The 23,438-nt window shown below is 41.1% G+C and overlaps 2 protein-coding genes across 2 annotated transcripts in view; one reads left to right on the forward strand and one right to left on the reverse strand.

Annotated features, from left to right (window-relative positions):
• The window catches only part of LOC133460760 (zinc finger protein 721-like), a 176,691-nt gene that overhangs the window by 89,443 nt on the left and 63,810 nt on the right, over nucleotides 1-23,438 (forward strand). The gene's annotated exons all lie outside the window — the stretch shown is intronic.
• LOC133461368 (zinc finger protein 664-like) lies at nucleotides 1,355-8,063 on the reverse strand. Its single transcript, XM_061742256.1, has 5 exons — nucleotides 8,016-8,063; nucleotides 5,804-5,879; nucleotides 5,357-5,503; nucleotides 4,321-4,550; nucleotides 1,355-2,130 (listed from the first exon to the last, which is right to left on the reverse strand). Exons 1-5 carry the CDS (start codon nucleotides 8,061-8,063, stop codon nucleotides 1,363-1,365), a joined length of 1,269 nt encoding a protein of 422 aa, XP_061598240.1. The 3' UTR covers nucleotides 1,355-1,362.

Consider the following 23,438-nt stretch of genomic DNA (forward strand, 5'->3'; position numbering starts at 1 on the left):
GCGCCGCTTTAGCCCCCCCTGTTTAAATGTTGTGCATACCGGGCCTGTCAAAGTCACATTTTTGAATCCCAACACCTATGTCTACATTCTAACCAAAAATTATTGGTCTCCTTTTTACGGTTTGGCCGTGAGCTCGAGTTACAAATAAAAATTAAGGTCATTTTTTTACTGTCTCTCCCACTCTAGCAAATGACAGCTCCACTCTGGATTTGACAAAAAGGTGATTTCCAGTCCTCGCTTGAGTGATCATATCTTGAAAAGTGTCAGGTTAGGAGAGAGAGGAGAAGTTTTCCTCCGTTTTAAGTTTGAATGACATTTCTACTGCAAGTATGAGAAAGTTAGGTGACTCAGAAAAAAGGTGGATTTTGGCTTTTTTTAACCTCATCCCATCCACACTATGACATTCTGCGCCATAAACATACATGGGAAAATCTCCCCATTAGTTTGGAAATTTGGAAATGTTCTTGCACTTCGTGCAAAAACTATTTGTGCCATCGCTCTGAAAATTGACAGGACTGTAGTTAAATTCAGGGCCAACAACTTTCTAAAGCGCACGTTTTTTGCACGTTGCACAAAAATGTGTGCACCAATCGCTAATAAAAGTCATACCACTCGATTCGGGCTTAAGGCACACGTGTCTACGTTTTTACTTTTCGTGTTTTCTCTGCGCCAGAGGCACGCCTCCTCCATAGCTATTGCATAGCTATGGAGGAGGCGTGCCTCTTGGGGCAGCCGTGGCAATAATAAATTAATAAAAGGAGATTATTTATCAAATTGAATTATCAAAATTACTTAATCAAAACGGGGCACCACCTGATGTAATCAGGAAAATGATAACTAAACAGCAAAAATCAGTCTCAATGTAGATTATTCTTCAGAATAATAGTAAAGGAGGAAGGAGTCCGAACACAGGCCATTGCAACCAGTAATTTTGACAAATATGTGTAAAATAAGCACAAACAACTTCTCTCATTCAAATTAATAAGAATTTATTTACACAAGTGTCAAGAAGATGGTAAAACAACATTTCGGATAAATTCTGATGGCTAAACTACCCAAAAACAACAACTAACTAAACATGAACACAAAACTTCAGATTACCTGTGTGTGTGTGTGTGTGTGTGTGTGTGTGTGTGTGTGGGGGGGGGGGGGGGGGGGGTTAGTAGGAGCAGAATGAGGGGAGAAAACAATAAGATAAACAAAAACACTCAACTAATGAGCACAGTTGTGACGGGATCACCAGTCCGGCTCACAACGTAAAACTAACTTTTAAAATGTGTTACTAAGTTTCTCTGCCCAGACATAGAACAGCCTCTTACGTGACTCTTTGTAAATGAAGAGAAAGTGGTTTGATCCGGCCGGTCAGTGTTTCTTGATGAAACAAAGAGTAGTTACGCTCAGCAGGGGATCCTGATAAAGAGCGTCTCTCTCTCTCTCCTGGTCCAGATGAGGAATACGTTGATGTCTCTTTAGAGAACCTTGTTGGGCAAAAGCCGCTCCACACTGATCACATCTGTAAGGCTCGTCTCCGGTGTGAATACGATGGTGATTCTTTAGAGTATATTGTCGGGTAAAAGCCGCACCACACTGATCACACCTGTAAGGCTTGTCTCCAGTGTGAATACGTTGGTGAGTCTTTAGAGGATATTGTCGGGCAAAAGCCGCACCACACTGATCACACCTGTAAGGCTTGTTTCCAGTGTGAATATGTTGATGTCTCATTAGAGTACCTTGCTCGGCAAAAGCCGCTCCACACTGATCACACCTGTAAGGCTTGTTTCCAGTGTGAATACGTTGATGTCTCATTAGAGTACCTTGCCCGGCAAAAGCCGCTCCACACTGATCACACCTGTAGGGCTTGTCTCCAGTGTGAATACGTTGATGTCTCGTCAAATGACATTGCTCGGTAAAAGCCTTTCCACAATGATCGCATCTGTAAGGCTTGTCTCCCGTGTGAATACGTTGGTGATTCTTTAGATGATCTCGTCGGGTAAAAGCCGCACCACACTGATCACAGCTGTATGGTTTATCACCAGTGTGAGTTTTCTTATGGATCTTTAGGTTTGATGAAGTGGTGAAGACTTGCTCGCAATCATCACAGCAGTGTCTTTTGGGTCTTCCTTTATGATTCTGTAACAGAGAAGATGACTTACTTTTTGGCTGCATTATCAAAAGCCTTTTCAGTTTCAAGTATGGAGCTAGAACAGTGTCATAATTCACACATGCAAAGGACAAAATTCACACGTGTGTAGGATAAGATATACAAGTGTATTCTTTGATGCACACACAAATATAACCTGATTTACAAACGTTTTTTGTCTGTGAGCTGCGCTGGATTTGCATGTGACTTTTGAGACTCCCCTGACGTGACTCGATTCACAAATGCGTTTTTTTTTAACACGGAAGGATCTGCAACCAATCAGATATCTTCCTTTGTTTCAGCCAATCATAAGAGCGCACCCGAACGATTTACTCTTAAACCAATCAGATTAAAGGGGCGGATACACCTGCTGTTTGAGCTGCGTTGTGCCGTTGGGCTTAGAAAAGTGATTCAACATTTCGAGTTAATGAAATGAAGATAATCTCCTTGGTCATAGTGTAATTATTTAAACAAGACCAAGAGATTTGGTTACTGTTAAGAGAGAGGTCAGCCGCCCATTTGGAAATCGGAAGAGAGACTATTTATTTTGGACATTAACCTGTAGAGTTTCAATAGTAATTTTGGGGTTTTTAGATTAAGCAACTACTATACTATACTATACGGTAGGACTGGGCGATATGGCCTTTTATTAATATCTCAATATTTTTAGGCCATGTCACGATACACAATATATATCTCGATATTTTGTCTTAGCCTTGAATTAACACTTTGATGCATACAATCACACCAGTATGATGATTCTATATGTCTACATTAAAACATTCTTGTTCATACTTCATTAATATATGCTCATTTTAAACTTTCATGCAAAAAGGGGGAAATCACAACTTGGTCAAACGCACGTGACTGACGTATGTAAGTAGGTGCGCTTGTTTTATGTATCTGAGAAAGAGAGACGAGACGAGAAAGAGTGAGAAAAGCCTGCAATTTAACGCCCTGCTAAAAGCAAATGCGTGATAATGTATACTCGAATATTCACGGTAGTCATTTTGTACATTGCACAGAGTAGAAGCCGCGATACATCGAGTATATTCGATATATTGCCCAGCCCTACTTAGCGGGAAGTCGCAGATCCAGTTGGTTGAGTTTTTTTTTATTTTTTTATTATGGACTTAAGTTGTTGGTATTCTAAAAATGTGTTAGTGCTAATTCCATATTGAACAGTGAGTGTGTTAAATGGTACAAAATGTCCACTTATGATTATACGTTGTAGATACTTTATTCCTTGGTCTCTCCATTGAGTAAAGTTGACCATCATTTTATCATTTTTCAGAATGTCTTGATTGTTCCAGATGGTTGTGCGATCACATGGAAAAAGTGAGACTTTGGCTATTTTAAAAGGAAGTCCCACCAGGCTGTCAGAGATTAGCTAATATTAATGCTTTTAAAGCATTCATGATGTGTAATATTTTGACTGATATTGAATCTACATTTATAAAGAGATATTGGGCGGTAGCTCGATGGGAGCATAGGATCCATATCTGGTTTCATCCATCCATTTTCCGCCACTTATCCGGAACAGAGTCGCGGGGGCAGCAGTCTAAACAGGGATGCCCAGACTTCCTTCACCCCAGACCCTTCCTCCAGCTATTCCTCCAGCTCTTCTTCCAGACACTTTCTGCAGACACTTCCTCCAGACACTTCCTCCAGCTCTTCCTCCAGACACTTCCTCCAGCTCTTCCCAGGGGAGTCCGAGGCGTTCCAAGGCCAGCCGAGAGACATAGTCTCTCCAGCGGGTCCTGGGTCTTCCCCGGTGGGACATGCCTGGAACACCTCCCTAGGGAGGCGTCCAGGAGGCATCCGGTACAGATGCACAAGCCACCTCAGCTGACTCCTCTCAATGTGAAGGAGCAGCGGCTCGACTCCGAGCTCCTCCCAGGTGACTGAACTCCTCACCCTATCTCTAAGGGAGCGTCCAGCCACCCTGCGGAGGAAACTCATCTCTAAGGGAGCGTCCAGCCGCCCTGTGGAGGAAACTCATCTCTAAGGGAGCGTCCAGCCACCCTGCGGAGGAAACTCATCTCTAAGGGAGCGTCCAGCCGCCCTGTGGAGGAAACTCATCTCGGCCGCTTGTATTTTGTCCTTTCGCTCACTACCCAAAGTTAATGACCATAGGTGAGGGTAGGTGCGTAGATTGACCGGTAAAACGAGAGTGTCACCTTTCGACTCAGCTCCTTCTTCACCACGACGGTCCGGGACACCGACCCCGAGATACTTGAACTCCTCCACCTGATGGCAGGACTTCTCCACGCCACCCTTTCCCGATGGAGAACCATGGCCTCGGTCTTGGAGGTGCCGATTCTCATCCCTGATGCGTCGCACTCGGTCTCAAACCGCCCCAGCACATGCTGAAGGTCCCGGTCCGATGAAGCCAACAGGACAACGTCATCTGCAAAAAGCAAAGACGAAATCCTGTGGTTCCCGAAAGATGGCATGAGTAAGTCCTTGAGTCTTGTTAAAGACAAGAAAGCCCTTAAACTGTTTTCTTTACTTGAAAGATATGATTTAATATGAGATGGCCCCTGTGAGTTATTTTTCATTTTATTTTTTTTTATTTCATTTTTATTTTATGTTGTACAATAATTAGATTCTCAGTGTATATTTTGTAATACTGATGTTGCTCAACCCAAGGCAAAAGTTTGTAATTCTGATATGTGCCTTGTTTGTTTGTATCTATGTTTCAATAAAAAAAATAAAAACATATTCTGGTGTAAAACTAAGTTAAGGATTAAAGTGAAGATTGTGTATGAATTAGCAGGAAACATCAAGATGAGAATATGTTTTCAGATAAAAAGTTTGGGCAAGTTAACCTGCATGGGGACCTTTCTCCAGCAGAGAGCAGCAGAATCTGGGCAAAGGAAACGGCGCCAGCGACCTCCGTCGTCACTTGTGTCCAGCTGGTATCAGACCGGGAACAGCGCCACTCGCGGCCACAGCCAGAACTGCAGGTCGCGTACGCGTTCACTGTCTTTTTGAGAACGTGCACGTCCACGCGCCAAATGAACGCAGGATACGCGTGACGACAACGACGCGTACGCGTTCTGAACTGCAAGTAGAACTGAGCCCTAACTGATGACGGTTGGATTCTTCCTGATGTTGGTCCTCAAAGGCCTTCAAGAAAGCAGCTCAGCGTGAAGTCAAGACACTAAACTGTGGTGTTTGTTTCAAGATAACGGAGCCTGGAAGCAGGTTTACCTTCCTCTTCCTCAGCTTGGAGTCGTTGAGCTCCTCCTTGACGGTAATCTCCTGCTTGGGCGGCAGAAGTTCCAGCTCCCTCTCCTTGGCTTCTCTCAGCAGCTGCTCGGCGGTGATCTGCACCTCGGCAGGAGCTTCGTTCTTCACCTGAAACACCACAAACACCCTGAAATATCTCTGCAGGAGCTTTGTTCTTCACCTGAAACACCACAAACACCCTGAAATATCTCTGCAGGAGCTTTGTTCTTCACCTGAAACACCACAAACACCCTGAAATATCTCTGCAGGAGCTTTGTTCTTCACCTGAAACACCACAAACACCCTGAAATATCTCTGCAGGAGCTTTGTTCTTCACCTGAAACACCACAAACACCCTGAAATATCTCTGCAGGAGCTTTGTTCTTCACCTGAAACACCACAAACCCCCTGAAATCTTTCTCCACCCACTTTTATGCTCCCTGTGTCTTTTCAGAATCCAAAGAATTGAAAGGACAATCAGGATCTTGTGTTTCATGCCGTCATCCTGAGTGCCAAGTAATGTAGCAAAAACAAAGCTGGAGTTATGATGGGAGACATTCCTTGGTTTGAGGATTTGAAACACTTAGCGCCGCTCCTTTTAAGAGTTCCACCTCCGACCAAACGGGACAGCTAATCACAACAATGTTCATGCTGCTGCTGTAAGACAACGGAAACCTCCAACCTCAGTATGTGTTATATGTCCTTGAATAATGTTTGATGGGTGATGTTTGATAATATCCTTGAATGATGTTTGAGGTTTTTTATCTGTGCTGTATTTATTTGTGCCAAGGGACTGCAGACGCAAATTATCCTAAGGCTAACTCTGGTGCAATGCATCACATGTTTACATTTATGTTTTTAATTGCACATGGTCCCTCTCAAATAAGATTTAAGTAAGTAAGTAAACTCTCTGGTCCTGGTCTGGGTTTAGGGGGTCTTGACTCCAAGTTTACCGACGACTGATATGTTTTCTATGCTGTTGACTGCACATTAGTGCCCCCCCCACCAACTTTGAAACATGTTTTCTCCAGATTTCAGGCAGAAGAACCCGGATGTGATCAAAGTTCTGCTGAAACAAAAACTAACCAAACTAAACTAAGGTGAAACTAATATATGACCTAGTCTTATTAAGACTAGTCATATATTAGTTTCACCTTTTAAGTTGAATTATTGAAATAAATTAACTTTTAAACCATATTCTTGTTGAATTATTGAAATACATTAACTTTTACACCATATTCTAGTTAAATTATTGAAATAAATTAACTTTTACACCATATTCTAGTTGAATTTTGGAAATAAATTAACTTTTAAACCATATTCTAGTTGAATTATTGAAATAAATTAACTTTTACACCATATTCTAGTTGAATTATTGAAAAAAATTAACTTTTACACCATATTCTAGTTGAATTACTGAAATAAATTAACTTTTACACCATATTCTAGTTGAATTATTGAAATAAATTAACTTTTACACAATATTCTAGTTAAACTATTGAAATAAATTTGTTATTACACGATATTCTAGTTAAACTATTGAAATAAATTCGTTATTACACGATATTCTAGTTGAATTATTGAAATAAATTAAGTTTTACACAATATTCTAGTTAAACTATTGAAATAAATTTGTTATTACACGATATTCTAGTTAAACTATTGAAATAAATTCGTTATTACACGATATTCTAGTTGAATTATTGAAATAAATTAAGTTTTACACCATATTCTAGTTGAATTATTGAAATAAATTAACTTTTACACTATATTCTCGTTGAATTATTGAAATAAATTCGTTTTTACACCATATTCTAGTTGAATTATTGAAATAAATTAACTTTTACACAATATTCTAGTTAAACTATTGAAATAAATTCGTTATTACACGATATTCTAGTTGAATTATTGAAATAAATTAAGTTTTACACCATATTCTAGTTGAATTATTGAAATAAATTAACTTTTACACTATATTCTAGTTGGATTATTGAAATAAATTAACTTTTACACCATATTCTCGTTGAATTATTGAAATAAATTCGTTTTTACACGATATTCTCGTTGAATTATTGAAATAAATTAACTTTTACACCATATTCTAGTTGAATTATTGAAATAAATTAACTTTTACACCATATTCTTCACCTGTATATTCTACATCTGGGCTGATGTGGACATACATACATAGGAGGATATTTCAGTTACTATATGGTTTTTCTGTCTCTACAGTCATGCAAGTTCAGTGTTATTAAAGCACTTTAAACTTTAAATCAAAGCATTTCGTTTTTTCATATAAAATAAACACATTTTTATGCAGTTTAGAAGTTTTGGGGCTTTTTTTTTTTGCTCCTGCGCTGCTGAAATCAGGGCGTCCCTTATTTCTATTTGTGAAAGGTGGAAACCCTAGTGTGGATTAAACTAATTAAACTGAATTAATCCATCAATAAGAACTGATTCCACTAATTCATATGAATGTGAGCCCGACACCAGCCCCAGTTTGACACAGAAACAGTTGAAAACGCTAAGACTTCATGACTAAAACCCGTGCCCTGTCCAAACCCTGCTTAGCTTAGCTTAGTTTAGCTTAGCTTAGCTTAGCTTAGCTTAGCTTAGCTTCCCTAAGCTCCGGGTTTCGTACCTTCGCCACCTCGGGGATCCGCTGCTTCCCTGCCGCGGTGGACGCCATGATCCTCGGTGTGTCGGGGGTTCGAGCCCCGGAATATCAAACCTGAGCGGGTCAAACAGCAGCTTTTAACGATACATGGTGGTCTTTATATCTATATCTTTATATATTTATATCTATGTATCGCAGCAGCTCCACGGGGCGTCCTAGTTTATATGTCTATGGTTTGTAGAGCAACATTTGCTAATAAAGTTTTTTACATAAAGGCTCCATAACCCGGAAGTGCTGCCGCCATGATTTCCAACGGAGTCCTATGGAAGCGTCGCCTCTGTTTTATCCACTGCTCTGGTTCAGACCAGAGAAACTCCCGTTACACTGAAGATTGGAACATTTTGGAAGAATGGAGAAGGAGAAAGACCAGGACCGGGTCCAGGTCCATGTCCAGGACCAGGACCAGGACTGTCCAAGGTCCATCTTTTCCTCTGCTGGTCTGCAGGTCAGTGTTCGGGTCCACGTGGCCGCTCGTTCTGGGTTTTTCTGTCTGCTAATGATGATCCAAACGCTGTATTTAATCTGCATCAGCGTGTTTGAACTAAACCACAGATAAATCAAACACATGAGCTGTTTTTTACTGCACATAGAAACGTTTCTGCGCTTGAATGTTTGTAAATGTGGCGGCGCGCACAGACGCAGCAGTCTGGAGCTTTTTGGTCCCAGAAAGTTGGACAGATATTCGTAGATTCCCACTTCTGCGGTCAATAACTCCCAAATAAAGAGACGGAAAAGCATGAATGTTGCCTCCGTCCAACCACTGAAACACAGACAAGTTTTCATCAAAACGAGACTTTAAACTACACAAAAGTGTGAAGGGATTTTTGTTTCTTTATTATGGAAGCAAAGATAAAATTAACTTTCAATCAAAAATCAGATGGAGAGGAAAACGGAAAACGTTTTTTTAATTGCACGTTTAAAAAAACATGTTTAATTGAAATATAAATACGTTTTTGTTTGAAACCTTTAAAGTTTATTTAGTGAGTCTAACAATGTTGCAAGTGTTGAGCCGCAGCCACGTGTTGAACATGGTAAAGGTGTAACTTCAACTCTGAGGTCTAACATCAACTGTAAGACCACATTGTCTTCCAGTTGACCACATGGCCCCAAACAAAGAAACCGAGACAATGACCCATCTGGTTTCAAACAGAGCACCAGCATCACTCATACGTAGTTTTTGAAAACTTAATCTACACTTATTTTTATGCCATCTTCTTCCTTCAGGATTATTTTGTAACCCAAACCATATTCATCACCAAGAGCTAGAGAACTTTTATTTATTTCATTTTTTATTTTCATTTTGTACATGTAAAAAAACAACAATTAAAAAGAAGATAAGAAAAAAAAAGAATTTCATACTTTAACACTTACTATCTTAATTTACATGTAAAAAGGAATAGGAAGAAGTGTAAACTTATTTAATCCTACTTCCATTCAATAATCATTTATTAACACGTATTTATAATAACTAACTATAGTATAATTATACTCACACACTTACCTATACACACAGTTGAGTATTTCTATATATTTGTACACACACGCCCATATAAATATTTAAATATACTTTTTTGCACCATAGTATGTATGTATGTATGTATGTATGTATGTATGTATGTATGTATGTATTAGGGGTGGGCGATATGACCTAAAATTGATATCACGGTATTTTTCATCTTTTGAACGGTGACGGTATAATATCACGGTATTTTTTGGTACGTTTTGGGAGGAGTAGCCTGTCCTGTCCCTTTATTTATTTATTTATTTATTTATTTATATATATATATATATATATATATATTTATTTTTATTATATTATATTTTAAATATTTTGTAAACCTGTCTTAAAATGTAATACTGGACCTCGGTTGGGCTGGTTGGACAGCGGGTGGTGGAAAATTTCCCTTAATTTTAAATCCAAAACTTGACAGGTTTATGCCATGAGTATTCATATACAGTAATCCCTTGTCCCGTTCCAAAAAGAACCCGTGATAAGCGATATTCACATAGTAGCAACCCTTTTTTTTTTTTTTACAATTATTATACAAAGCTTCAAATTGCGGAGATCAGCACCGCCTCGCACGTATTTCAGTGCTGTTCTGATGCCGCTGCATCCCGTATGCATAGCGTCTTTTTCTTCTAAAGCCCGCGGTACAGGTGTGTTTTTTCGAGAGAAGAACATGGTTATGGGTATTTTTTTGTCACTCTTTTTTTCTTCTGGGCAAAAAGATAAAACCGAGATTCATTAATTTTTTCTCCATCTTGAAGTCGGTGACTGGTATTCCAGCAGGTTGAAACAGCGCTCTGCGCTCCGCTGCCGTCAAAGACCCGCCCCGCTCTACTTCTGATTGGCTGGTGTTAGTTTGGTTGAGCCAGAGCTGCTTTCCTCTCATTCCATTGGTAGATGAACCCGGTTGACTCACCTTTTTTTTCTCTCTCAAACCTTTTTTTTAAAGCAGTCAAACTCGCACGCCGAGAAAAAAACTCCGTACGCCGGAGATCCGGCACGGTGCCGGAATACTTTAAGCCCTGTCATTTCTTACTACTCTTGTCGTAAGGTGTAGCAGCAGTAAACTAAAAGCTGTGTAGTCTTGGGACGTGCTCCGCTGGTGTTGCTCAGCAGCACCAGCGGAGCAGCGGTCCCAGCAGCAGCTGCTGGTCCCACTTGCGCTGGTTTTGGCCCGGGTTGCCTCTTCATATTCACGGGCGTGCGTGTTTTTTAAGTGATGAAACAGGTTGCTTGTGTTTCAACCTCTTGCTGTCACAACACGGCAGCAAACCTTGCATATTACCGACGTTTTTAATGCCTTATTTAGGCTTATTATTTTATAATTGATTTATTACGGTATTGACGGTATTGCAAAATCCATGTCGTGGCGCAGTTTCACACCGGTGATGACTATGACACCGGTGTACCGCCCACCCCTAGTATGTATGTATGTATGTATGTATGTATTAGGGGTGTAACAATATATCGTGCCACGAAATTTCGCGATACAAAAACGACACGAAACGTGTCGTGGAGGTGACAAAGTGTATCGCGATATTGGGTTATTAATATTAATTTGTTGTGTTGACTAGTAACGAGCATCCGACCGCGCGTGCCGACCGCGTCTCGACCCGCGGACCAAAATCTTCCTCTGCTCAGAAGAAACTAGTCCCTTTTTGCGGTCCCGATCACGGGACTCTAGCAGGGTTTTGAGCTCTGAACTTTTAAGTCTGGTGTAGAAAGAAGCCTTACCTTATTAAATTAAACCTTTTTCGGGTGGTGAGTAGGATAAACACGGGGACAACTTCTGCTGAGTTCCAGTGTACTTTAATGTCCCTCAACAGCGTAGGATTTTAGATCATCAACACAGCAGCTAGTGCCGTACTGTGGCGTATCACTCCGCCCAATCTAAAACAGACTAATCACTACAGACAAACTGACTAGTGTCATTATAGTCCCTGATTTACATCAGAATATAAAGATTATATTTATAAAATAATGAACCCTGAATTACCAAAATAACCTTCTTAACAAAAATAAATCTCCTCTTACACTTATAAGGTGAGCATGAATCAATCTTTTTTATGATGTAAAATTGTATGTAATTATTTACTTTTATTTATTTCATTTTAGTTGTTAAATTTCTGGAAAAGAAAAAAGTCAAATCATACATGAGAGAAACTATTCAGTTTGTGGCAAAATATTTTTATTGTAACTGAACTGTAACAGAAGATCATAATGCAAACCTGACATTTACTTTGAGTTCAGTTTGTGGAAAATGGTTGGCCTGGCTTTCTCTTTAAAACTTAAACAGTTATAAAGCATTACAAACTGTAACAATAGGGCAAACGTACAGCATTGTTTTGTATTTTGTGTCTTTCAAATAAAAGACAATGTTTTCCAGTCATAAGTTCCTCATTCAAGGTTGTTAAAAAAATACTGCTATAATATCGTATCGTTATCATGACCTCAAAATCGTGTATCGTACCGTATCGTGACATTAGTGTATCGTTACACCCCTAGTATGTATGTATGTGTGTATATGTATATATATGTATGTATATATATATATATATATATATATATATATATGATTAACTGTCCCCATTTCTGTACATAAATATAAACCAGTCTACCCAATAGTTTTATATCAGGCCCCTAAAGGCGCTAAACCCCTTCCTCTTTGTACCTTGTGAAAATCATGTCTTTATATTTGTTTTTAAACTGGTTTAATGCTCACTGGCGTCCGTGCACTCAGTATGCTCTGGCGACTGTTTACCTTTGGAGAATACGCACGTAATAATAAATTAAACTTGTAATGTACTTTACATTCAATGAATCTCAAAGTGCTACACTTAAACTATTAATCATTCATACACATTCTCAACGGTGGTGGTAGCTACGTTTTGTAGCCACAGCTGCCCTGCAGACTGATGGAAGCGTGGCTGCCATACTGCGCCAAACAGCCCCTCCCACCACCAACATTCATACACATTTAAACACTGATTGCATTGGCTGACAGGAATTATCCACCCTTCTTTCAAAAGTTTACAGTCAATAGAAGAGAGAGGCGGTCTCCAAAATAAATCAGACCAAGCTTTCCGGGGAAGAAAGACGGCCGGCTCCCTCCTGACGTTTCAATTCTGCTTCCCAGGTTTCCAGAGGAGAGTTAGGAGGATTCAACTCCGTGAGGCAAAGCTCCAATCTTGTTGCAGCGGTCTCAGGACCTGAGGCCCGTAACACTGACACCAAGGTAAGGTCCAAGAGACACCGGCCATCAGCAGGCCCACAGAGCCAGGGGGGGCAGGTCTAGAGATGGAGGACATCACCACATTTGTGTTTTTCTTTATCAATTTTGATTTATTTCCATTATCAATGTTAACAAACACATTTAAGACTAATTCCTCAGATCTACGGATCAGGAAAGAAACTGTCAAATAGAAAATAATAATGGCAATAATGATAATACTAAAGAGGATAAAACAAATTGATATAAAAAAAACTATATAATAACCATTCATAAAGATCTAACGGAGCCTGTGCACAGTTATGTAGAGTCACTTCTTTCCTTATATGACAACCATTTTCCCCAGTTCGTTACAAAGAGATCTTCTTCCATTTTCAACTTATATGTGAGATGTTCCATCACCAGTATTTCATCTATAACTGACATCCATTGTTTGCTACTGGGGGGATCAGACTTGAGCCGGTTTTTGGTAATGGCCTTCTTCCCAGCCACTAGGAGAATCTTGACCAGATATCTGTCTCCAACATATTCCCATCCATCCAAATGTCCAAGGTACAGAATAAGACAGGATTTGGGAATCACATATCCCAGTACATTACAGAGAACTGAGTGAACATTCCCCCAGAAGGGCTGTACATTCATACATTTCCAAGATATGTGTGTGTGATCTGGATCCATGTGGTTACACAATCTCCAGCATGGTTGGTGAGTATTTATCTGTTTAGCTCTGATTTTAGGTGTGATAAAATATCAAATTAAGTTCCTCCAATTAAATTCTCTCCATCTCCGAGACTGTGTAGTATTTTGGATTGTTTTCCACAAATCATACAATTTGCCCTCTGGAATCTCTTCACCCAGCTCCCTTTCCCACTTTGCTTTAACATACAATGTTGATTTTATTCTGGAGTCCATTAAGCAGCCATATAAAACAGATGGCATGGCTATATGCCCTAGCCAGTAGTTTTATGATAGGATGTATTTTATACTCATATTTTTGATATAATAGTCCCTCATTTGCAGGTATCTAAATAAGTCCTGATTAGTTAGATCGTGTGCATTTTTTAGTCCCTGGAAGCTTTTCATTTCACCCTTTTTAATAGTTTTGCAAGTGGCTGTAATTCCTCTTTCTGCCCACTGTTTAAATCTCCCATCAAGTTTTCTTGGTATAAATTTATCGTCAAATACAATCCATTTTAGCAATCCTATTTCCTTACCAAGTTTTAATTGTTTCACTATGGAATACCATGTTTCTAAAGCGAATGAAATCACTGGGTTAAAATTATCTTCTCCTTATGTGGCTGGGGGTCTCTATTTCCCCAATATTCGTTTGAATTGTGTTTTTGGATATGGAGATTTCAATATCTTTGCATCGAGCTACATACCCCTTATCACACCAGCTGATTAGATTACGCAGTTGAGCGGCATGAAAAGACTCTTTTAGGTTTGGGAATGCCATTCCCCCTTTGTCTTTAGACAATTATAAAGTGGTATAGCGTATTCTGGGTCGTTTGCCTCCCCACACAAACCTTAATATGCATTTATCCCATTTGTTAAATTGTTCTTTCGATATCACAACCGGTAAAGATAAGAACACTTATAGCAAACGTGGCAGGATGTTCATTTTAACCACATTTATCCTCAATCAATTAATCCCAGTGGATAGGTGATCCATCTATTAATGTCTTAATGTGTTCATAGTTGCTTCTATATAATTTAGAAAGGTCTTTAGTCACATTTATGCCCAAATATTTAATTGATTTAGCTTCCCAGTTTATCTGCCATTCCCTCAGTTCATGATTAGGCGAGCAATTAAACATGAGAAGTTAGGTTTTAAGTATATTTACTAGGGCTGCAACTAACGACTATTTTAATAGTCGACTAGTCACCGACTATTGAAACGATTAGTCGACTAATCGGATAATTAGTATTTTTTTTTTTAAATTTAGCATGAGGTTGCATTAATTATGTGGCAAATGATAATAAACACAAGAAAGATGGCACTAGAGCCCTGATATAGCGGGACTGTTTTCTTCATCCTGCTCCCGCTGAATTTCTGACCATTACTGCCCGCAACGTGTGTTACACTCCCGCCCCTCCCGCAAAACTCTGAGACTTCATGCCCGCACGGCGCACAATAAAGATGCATTGATTTAGTGTCTTCTCCCGTCCCGCAAGAGAAAAGTCCAGAAAAATCTATCTGATTTAATGTTAACATGATCATTGTGGAGCTTGATGGATAATTGACAGTTCATAGGCACCTGACTGAAAGTTAGATGCAAATCCAGCATTGTCATCACAAGCTTTTTTTCGCCTTTCGCGCTGCATCAGTTATGTGATTGAGGTTATAACAACGAGAGTAACTGTGAGTGGCTCAAATAATACTAATAAATAACATGAAATAAACAAAGTTTAGAATGAAATGAATTAATTTAACAAATGAATCGCTTGGCCATTGCATTGCTGTGGAGGGAGAGAATGTTTCTGGCCGACTGCGGTCCCGTGCGTCTCTTCCAAGATGCGCCACAGACACTAAACGCAGTTTCTCCAAATATCTGACTTAATTTACTACTTTGTCAGGCATAACGTTAAAGCTTTCTTTTAAAGCCAAAATACGCTTAATATCTTACCAAGGCGAGTCCGTTTCGTTCAACACTCCGACGTGCTTTCTCTTCAAATGCATTACCGACGTGCTCCCGTGAAAAGCAACGTCGGCTTTGCAAACCTTGCAAGTCATCTTTTTATTCGCCGTATTGAGGCTAAAATGCTCCCAAACTTTTGAAGTTTTATTTCCCGCAGCCGCTGAGACGCTGTTGTGCACGCGCTACTCTCAGCAGAGATTGTATTGAAATGTGACGCCTCACTCCGTTGGAAAAACACGTCTGGCGACAATTGTCGACAATGGAATTCATTGTCGACAATTTTGATTATCGATTTTTGTCGACAACGTCGATGAATCGTTGCAGCCCTAATATTTACTTTATAGCCTGAATATAAACCAAATCTTTCTAGAGTTTGTGTAAGCTGCTTGAATGAACAACTGGGTTTTTTTCAAATAAATCATAATATCATCTGCAAACAAACTTATATGTTTTTGTTAATTTATAACTATACCTTTTATTGAGGGGTCTTGTCTAACCATCTGGGCCAACGGCTCAATGTGCAGGGCAAACAGTGTTGGACTAAGGCAGCAGCCCTGTCTAGTTCCTCGTTCTAAGGTAAACCTTTCTGACAAAGAGCCATTCACTTTCAGCCTAGCTGTGGGTTTGTTATATATAGACCTGATACACGGAATTGACCTATTATTAAATCCACATTTTTCCAGAGTTTAGTATAAAAATTCCCAATGAACTCTATCAAATCCTTTTTCTGCAAACTAATCAAGGCTGCTCCTATCTCATCTTTATGTATTTTATGTATAATCTGTAATGTTTTAATATTATCTTGCGTTTGTCTATCCATAACAAATCCACATTGATTCTTGTCTATCAAGTCTGGTACAATAGTTTGGAGTGTATTTGATATGATTGAAGTGTACATTTTATAATCAACATTTAATACTGATATCGGTCAATAATTTTGGCAATAGTCCTTATCTTTTAGGGGCTTGGGAAGTGTAATTATTGCTTCAGTCCAGGAGGGGGGGGATTTTATCATCACTCATAAAGGCTGAGTTATGCTTCTGCGTCAAAATGACGCCGTGCCTACGGCGTCTGGTTTTCGTCGACGCAGAGGACACGCCGTCACCTGCGCCGTCACTGACGTGCACCTCCCGAAAATTGTAACTACGCGTCGAGGAGACGCCGACCACACGCAGACCGAGAGGGCTGTGATTGGTTCGTTTGAAAGCGAAGCATTTCCGGTTTCCGGTTTGAATCAGTAGTGAACTTCCAGGGCTCTTTTCTTCGTTTATATGTGATTTTTTTTGTTTTGGTTTTTTGCACAATAGTTGTCCTTATTTCTTTGATTTACTGTGACGGGAAAAAGTCGGAAAAACCATTCAGAAAAAGATCGCTAACTAGCGGTCGCGGGGGGTACTGCACCGCGACCAAATGGAGAGACGGAGAACTCTGAAGGGTTCAGCACGGCGTCACGGCTGCGGCGTGTGCTCTGCGTTGGTGTGACGCAGAAGCATAACTCAGCCTTAACCCAATTGAAAGTACGGTGGAGTAGTGGTGTTAGTTCTTCACTAAACTTTTTATACCACTCAGAGGGAAATCCATCGCTACCAGGTGCCTTATTTGATTTTAATTTGCCAATTGCTTTCCAAATTTCATTGTTATCCTTGTTGTTACTTGTTCATTTTGTTTTGTGCCTATTGAAGGTAGGTCTAGGGATTTGAGGAAAGTTTTAATATTTTCCTGGTTCAAATCTGACGATTCAGTGTAGAGTTCCTTGTATAATCTTTAAAGATATTTTAAATTTCTTTTGGTTTATATTTGGGCTGATTTGTTTTGGGGTCATACATTTTATTGACTGTAATTTCTGCTTGTTGTTTTCCTAAACGTCTCGTCAATAATTTAATTGCTTTGGGACCTGATTCATAATAGTTCTGTTTTCAATATCTTGCTTTCATTTCTATTTCATATTTGAGTTAGGGCTGCGATATATATCGAGTATAGTCGATGTATCTCTGCTTGTACTCTGTGTGATGTACAAATTGACTATATCGTGAATATTCAAGAATACATTGTCAAGTATTTGCTTTTAGCCGCGGGCATTAAATTACAGGCTTTTCGCACTCTCTCGTCTCTCCTCAGAGAGATAAAACAAGCGCACCCAGTTAGCTACGTCAGTCACGTGCTGTCGTGCCTGCATCGTTATACGACCAGCAGCTGGTGTCGGCGCTGCTGTCCGGTACGGCGGTCAGTTCCACCCCACTTTAACTTTACTTTAATTTAACTTTAACTTAACTTTAACTTTCCCAAACTTGGCCTTTTTGCACCGTGAGCTCATCCGTGCAGTTGCTACGCGCGGCGGACTCTTTTCAAAGCAAACTGAGACGGTTTAGTAAAGACGGGAGGGGATGTTTTCTCCTCGCACGATGCGCACAGCTCTCCGGAGAGCTGAGGAGCTGCTCAGTGCAACACGCGTCCTCGCGCAGCTGAGCCGTTCTCTTCCAGAGCTGAGAAACGTCACCTAGTGTTGCTTAAATGTGGCCACATGAAATCAATCACTATCATCGAAACAAGACTATATGACGTCATATTTCTAAAAGTAAGTGAAAGTGATGCAAAGTAAAGGAGGAGAGGATGAAACATTGCAGTCCTTACACCTACAATTATTCTTAATATAAAGGTGCTCTAAAGGCCCCTCCTGCTCAGAGCATCTCATCCTGGTAAAACCGGAACCAGAACATGTTCTTAGCAGATGTTCTTCAGATGGGGAGTCAGAAAGATGCAACGTGCACTTTCTGTTTTGAAATTACACTTTTTATTTTTGTGCCACTCACTGCTTAGTAACTGTTTAATAAATACAGTTTTGGTAAATTTGACTTATTCCCCCTTTTTGCACGGATGTTAGTTAAAATTAGCATATATTAATGCAGTATGAACAAGAATGTTTTAATGTAGACATATAGAAGGATCATACTGGTGTGATTGTATGCATCAAAGTGTTAATTCAAGGCTAAGGCAAAATATTGAGATATAATTTAATTTAGCAAGTACAGATTTAACTGCTTGGCATCTCTGCCTGCCGCACCTCCTCCGGTGCACTTTGAGGTCAGCTGCAGGGTCTTCAGCTGGTGCCACCGTTCACTGATGTTTCGCCCCCTAGCCAGGACACTTCCCGGTGGGGGGGCAGTGGCTTTGTGGGGACGTCTCCCCACGCCACTCCCTGCAACTGACCTCACCTGCTGTCCCTCCTCCGTAACCACATCCACAAACTTGCTTTCTCTGCATCCTCTGCCAATTCCTTGATGGCCTTCTTCAGGCTGTGGCCGGTCATTCCCGCAGCACGAAGGAGCCGGATCGCAGACCCCCCCACAAAGCCCCTGCATCCGACCTCCACTGGGTGAATAATCGCGGACCAGCCTCCTCCTCTGCACTCCTCCGCCAGATCGCTGTACTTCGACCGCTTGAACACGTGTGCTACTGGTATCCCCTCCTCCCAGGGCACAGTCAATTCGATGATAAGGACTTTCTTGGCAGCTGTGGACCACATCACAGCGTCCGGCCTTAGCGTTGTCTGTGTGATCTCAGTTGGGAAGACCAGCTGCTTGTCCAGGTCGACGCGCATTTCCCAACTCTTTCCCGGGGTAAGCTGACGTCCCAATCTTCCGGTCACTGTCTTCTGTCCTACCTCTCCTGGTTTGATGAAGGCAATGTTTTGCCGATGGGGATCGGAGGAGTTGTTTGCCCCGACTCTGCATCTCTCCAACTGCTCTGCCAACTTCCGCAGCACCTGATTGTGCCGCCAGCGGAAGCGCCCCTGTGTCAGCGCGATGTTGCACCCTGACAGGATGTGTTGGAGACCTGCATTGTCCTTGCTGCACAGGGAGCACTTGCCCTCGCTTCCGAACCATTGGCTATGGTTTCGGGGACATGGAAGGGTGTCATAGGCTGCCCTCACGAGGAAGCTGAGTCGTGACTGTGGAGTTCGCCAGATGTCAGCCCAGGTTATTACTTACATGGCCTAAAAATATCAAGATATTAATTAAAGGCCATGTCGCCCAGCCCTAGTTGGTATGATGTTCCTTTTCTGAAATGCTGTGTTACTTTTACCCCAGATGTAATGGGACATGCACCTTCCAAAAAGTTCAACTTTTGTCTTTTCAGTCCACAAAGTATTTTCCCAAAAGTCTTGGGGATCATTAAGATGTTTTCTGTCAAAACTGAGACGAGCCTTTATGTTCTTTTTGCTCAGCAGTGGTTTTTGTCTTGGAACTCTGCCATTTTTGCCCCATCTCTTTCTTATGGTGGAGTCATGGACAATGACCTTAATTGAGGCAGGTGAAGCCTGCAGTTCTTTGGATGTTGTTCTGGGGTCTTTCTCTCTTGGATGAGTCGTCGCTGCGCTGTTGGGGTAATTTTGGTCAGCCGGCCTCCTGGGAAGGTTCACCACTGTTCCATGTTTTCGCCGTTTGTGGATAATGGCTCCCACTGTGGTTCGCTGGACTCCCAAAGCTTTAGAAATGGCTTTGTAACCTTTTCCAGACTGATAGAACTCAATTACTTTGTTTTTCATTTGTTCCTGAATGTCTTTGGATCGCAGCATGATGTCTAGCTTTTGAGGATATTTTGTTCTACTTCACTTTGTTAGGCTTCTTGATAGTTCTTGATTGAGAACAGGTATGACATCCAGTCAAATTCTACAAGGAATTCTGGAGCATATCAGCACCGACATTTGATAAAATTATCTTAAATGTTAAGGAGAGTAAAGGTTTACCTTTCAATAGGAACTCTGCTAATATTAACCACTCACTCACTCATCTCACTCATCTTCTTCCGCTTGTCCGTTTCCGGGTCGCGGGGGCTGCAGCCTCAGCAGGGATGCCCAGACTTCCTTCACCCCAGACACTTCCTCCAGCTCTTCCCGGGGGGAGTCCGAGGTGTTCCTAGGCCAGCCGAGAGACATAGTCTCTCCAGCGTGTCCTGGGTCTTCCCCGGGGTCTCCTCCCGGTGGCACCCACCCGGAGAAGGCATGCCAAATTTTTTCCGATGGAGAACCATGGCCTCGGTTTTGGAGGTGCTGATTTTTATGGACAGGATTTCTAGGCGTAGCCAGGGGCCGGAGGGGATCCGGTTCGGGAACCTCAGGATTTCATCTCTGCTTTTTGCGGATTGACAGACGGATCAGTGCAGCGTCCGCAATTATGCGGTCGGTGTACCGGTCTGTCGTGGTGAAGAAGGAGCTGAGTCGAAAGGCGAAGCTCTCGATTTACCGGCCAATCTACGCACCTACCCTCACCTATGGTCATTAACTTTGGGTAGTGACCGAAAGGACAAGATCGCAGATACAAGCGGCCGAGATGAGTTTCTTCCGCAGGGCGGCTGGACGCTCCCTTAGAGATAGGGTGAGGAGTAGGGCTGCAACGATTCGTCGACGTTTTTGCAGACAAAAATCGATAATAAAAATTGTTGACATTAAATTCCATTGTCGACAATTGTCGCCAGATTTGTTTTTCCAACGGAGTGAGGCATCTCACTTCAATACGTTCTCTGCCGAGAGTCGCGCATGCGCGATAGCGTCTCTGCCGAGCGGTAACGGGTAAACAATAATGACGGCGTCCTGTAGAGCAGCTGCACGTAACAAAACTTCTAAAGTTTGGGAGCCTTTTAGCCTCGATACGGTGAATAAAAAGATGACTTGCAAGGTTTGCAAAGCCGACCTTGCTTATCACGGGAGCACGTTGGTAATGCACAAGCATTTGAATTTGAGAAAGCACGTCAGGTCTGGGTGACGGGATTCAACAAATGATACACCAGTTCAACCCAGAGCACGTCCTGCCATCCAGAACCGATTTCACCCACTTGATAGAGAAAAAATTAGACGTTTTATTTTATTTTTTATATAACACATTTGCCTGTTCTTAAAAAATGAAAAATAATGGACAGAGGTTTATTTATTCATGGATTTATGTCTGACTGATCACTGTGCCTGTCCTTGGTTTTAAATAGGACATTTTATTAATTTTTTGTATGAACAGCGGCAAAGTTGAATAAAATATCTACAGGACTGTCTCAGAAAATTAGAATATTGTGACAAAGTTCTTTATTTTCTGTAATGCAATTAAAACAACAAAAATGTCATACATTCTGGATTCATTACAAATCAACTGAAATATTGCAAGCCTTTTATTATTTGAATATTGCTGATTATGGTTTACAGCTTAAGATTCCCAGAATATTCTACTTTTTTGAGATAGAATATTTGAGTTTTCTTAAGCTGTAAGCCATGATCAGCAATATTAAAATAATAAAAGGCTTGCAATATTTCAGTTGATTTGTAATGAATCCAGAATGTATGACATTTTTGCATTACAGAAAATAAAGGACTATCACAATATTCTAATTTTCTGAGACGGTCCTGTATTTTTCATTGAAGTACCCATCTTTCTCGTGTTTATTATCATTTGCCACATAATTAAAGCGACATACTAAATTTAAGAAAAAATTACTAATTATCCGATTAGTCGACTAATCGTTTCAATAGTCGGTGACTAGTCGACTAATAAAATAGTCGTTAGTTGCAGCCCTAGTGAGGAGTTCGGTCACCCAGGAGGAGCTCCGAGTCGAGCCGCTGCTCCTTCACATTGAGAGGATCAGCTGAGGTGGCTTGGGCATCTGTACCGGATCCTCCTGGACACCTCCCTAGGGAGGTGTTCCAGGCATGTCCCTCCTGGAGGAGACCCCGGGGAAGACTCAGGACACGCTGGAGAGACCATGTCTCTCGGCTGGCCTGGGAACACCTCGGACTCTCCTCGGAAGAGCTGGAGGAAGTGTCTGGGGTGAAGGAAGACTGGGCATCTCTGTTTAGACCGCTGCCCCCGCAACCCGGGAACGGATAAGCGGCGGAAAATTGATGGATGGATGGATGAAACCAGATAAGGATCCTACGCTCCCATCGAGATACTGCCCAATATTTTGTTTATAAATGTAGATCTCAAAATAATCAGCAAAGCTCTTTCCAAACGTCTGAAAATAATTACCCCTTCTATTATACACCCGGATCAAACAGGTTTTATTAAGGGTAGACACTCTTCTACTAATACTCTTAAACTACTTAATATTATAGATCATTCAAATATTAATAAACAGGAGTCTACAATTATATCTCTAGATGCAGAAAGAGCATTCAATCGGGTAAATTGCAAATTTCTATTGGCAACTACACAAATTTGGATTTGGCAAATCTTTTATCATCTGGATAAAGATATTATATAGCTCTCCCAAGGCATGTGTAAGGACAAACGATCAAATTTCAACAAGCTTTAAATTGCAAAGAGGTACCAGACAGGGTTGTCCTCTTCTCCCTCACTATTTATTGAGCCCATAGCAGCTGCTATTAGGGAAAACAATGCAAAAATGCGAAAAAAGGCATACAATGCAAAGCATTAGATCACTGCAAGGTTTTGGAGATCGTAACCCTTACATTCAGGACGAAACCTTGCGGGATCCAGGTGTAGAGCGAGCAATGACATGACATGAGACCAGCAGGGATTTTCCAGAACTCTGTTTTTCCTTACTTTTAAGTTGCACAAAGTCACACTTTCCTACATGGAGCAGGGCACACAAAGCACAGGCTTACAGGTGCAGCAGATCCTGGCAGCAAAGGTGAAGCCCAACCTGACGCCCCTCTCTCTCTGGCCCCCCACCTGCTCTCACACCTGGCCTATCTACTAACGGCCTGTACCATTTCCCACACACACCCAAATAAGTTTAAATATGTTTACCAATAAATCCTGCAAATAATATTTACACAAACAATCTACAAATGCATACTGCATAACACAGATTAAACAAAATACATAATAAACTGAATAAATGTCAAACGGAAGCTAAATTCAACAAAACCCTCTACTTCCTCCCCTCTCTGGTCCTGGTCTACTTGGTACAGCCCAACCAGGTAGTTAATTGACACAGCTGGATCCCATCAATTGGAGTTCTGTGGCTGCATGCTCATGTATGCACCCATGAGAACACGCCCACCC

Source organism: Cololabis saira, chromosome 15, assembly GCF_033807715.1.
Source record: "Cololabis saira isolate AMF1-May2022 chromosome 15, fColSai1.1, whole genome shotgun sequence".
Taxonomy (NCBI): Eukaryota; Metazoa; Chordata; class Actinopteri; order Beloniformes; family Belonidae; genus Cololabis; species Cololabis saira.

What these genes read in the sequence shown, in the direction of transcription:
- LOC133461368 (XM_061742256.1), bottom strand. Translation starts at nt 8,063, where the DNA reads ATGGCGTCCACCGCGGCAGGGAAGCAGCGGATCCCCGAGGTGGCGAAG. An exon ending in AAGACACAGGGAGCATAAAA is followed by an intron (nt 5,504 to 5,803) that starts GTGGGTGGAGAA and finishes GTGGTGTTTCAG; the next exon opens with GTGAAGAACGAAGCTCCTGC. An exon ending in AGAAGGAGCTGAGTCGAAAG is followed by an intron (nt 2,131 to 4,320) that starts GTGACACTCTCG and finishes TCTCTGTTACAG; the next exon opens with AATCATAAAGGAAGACCCAA.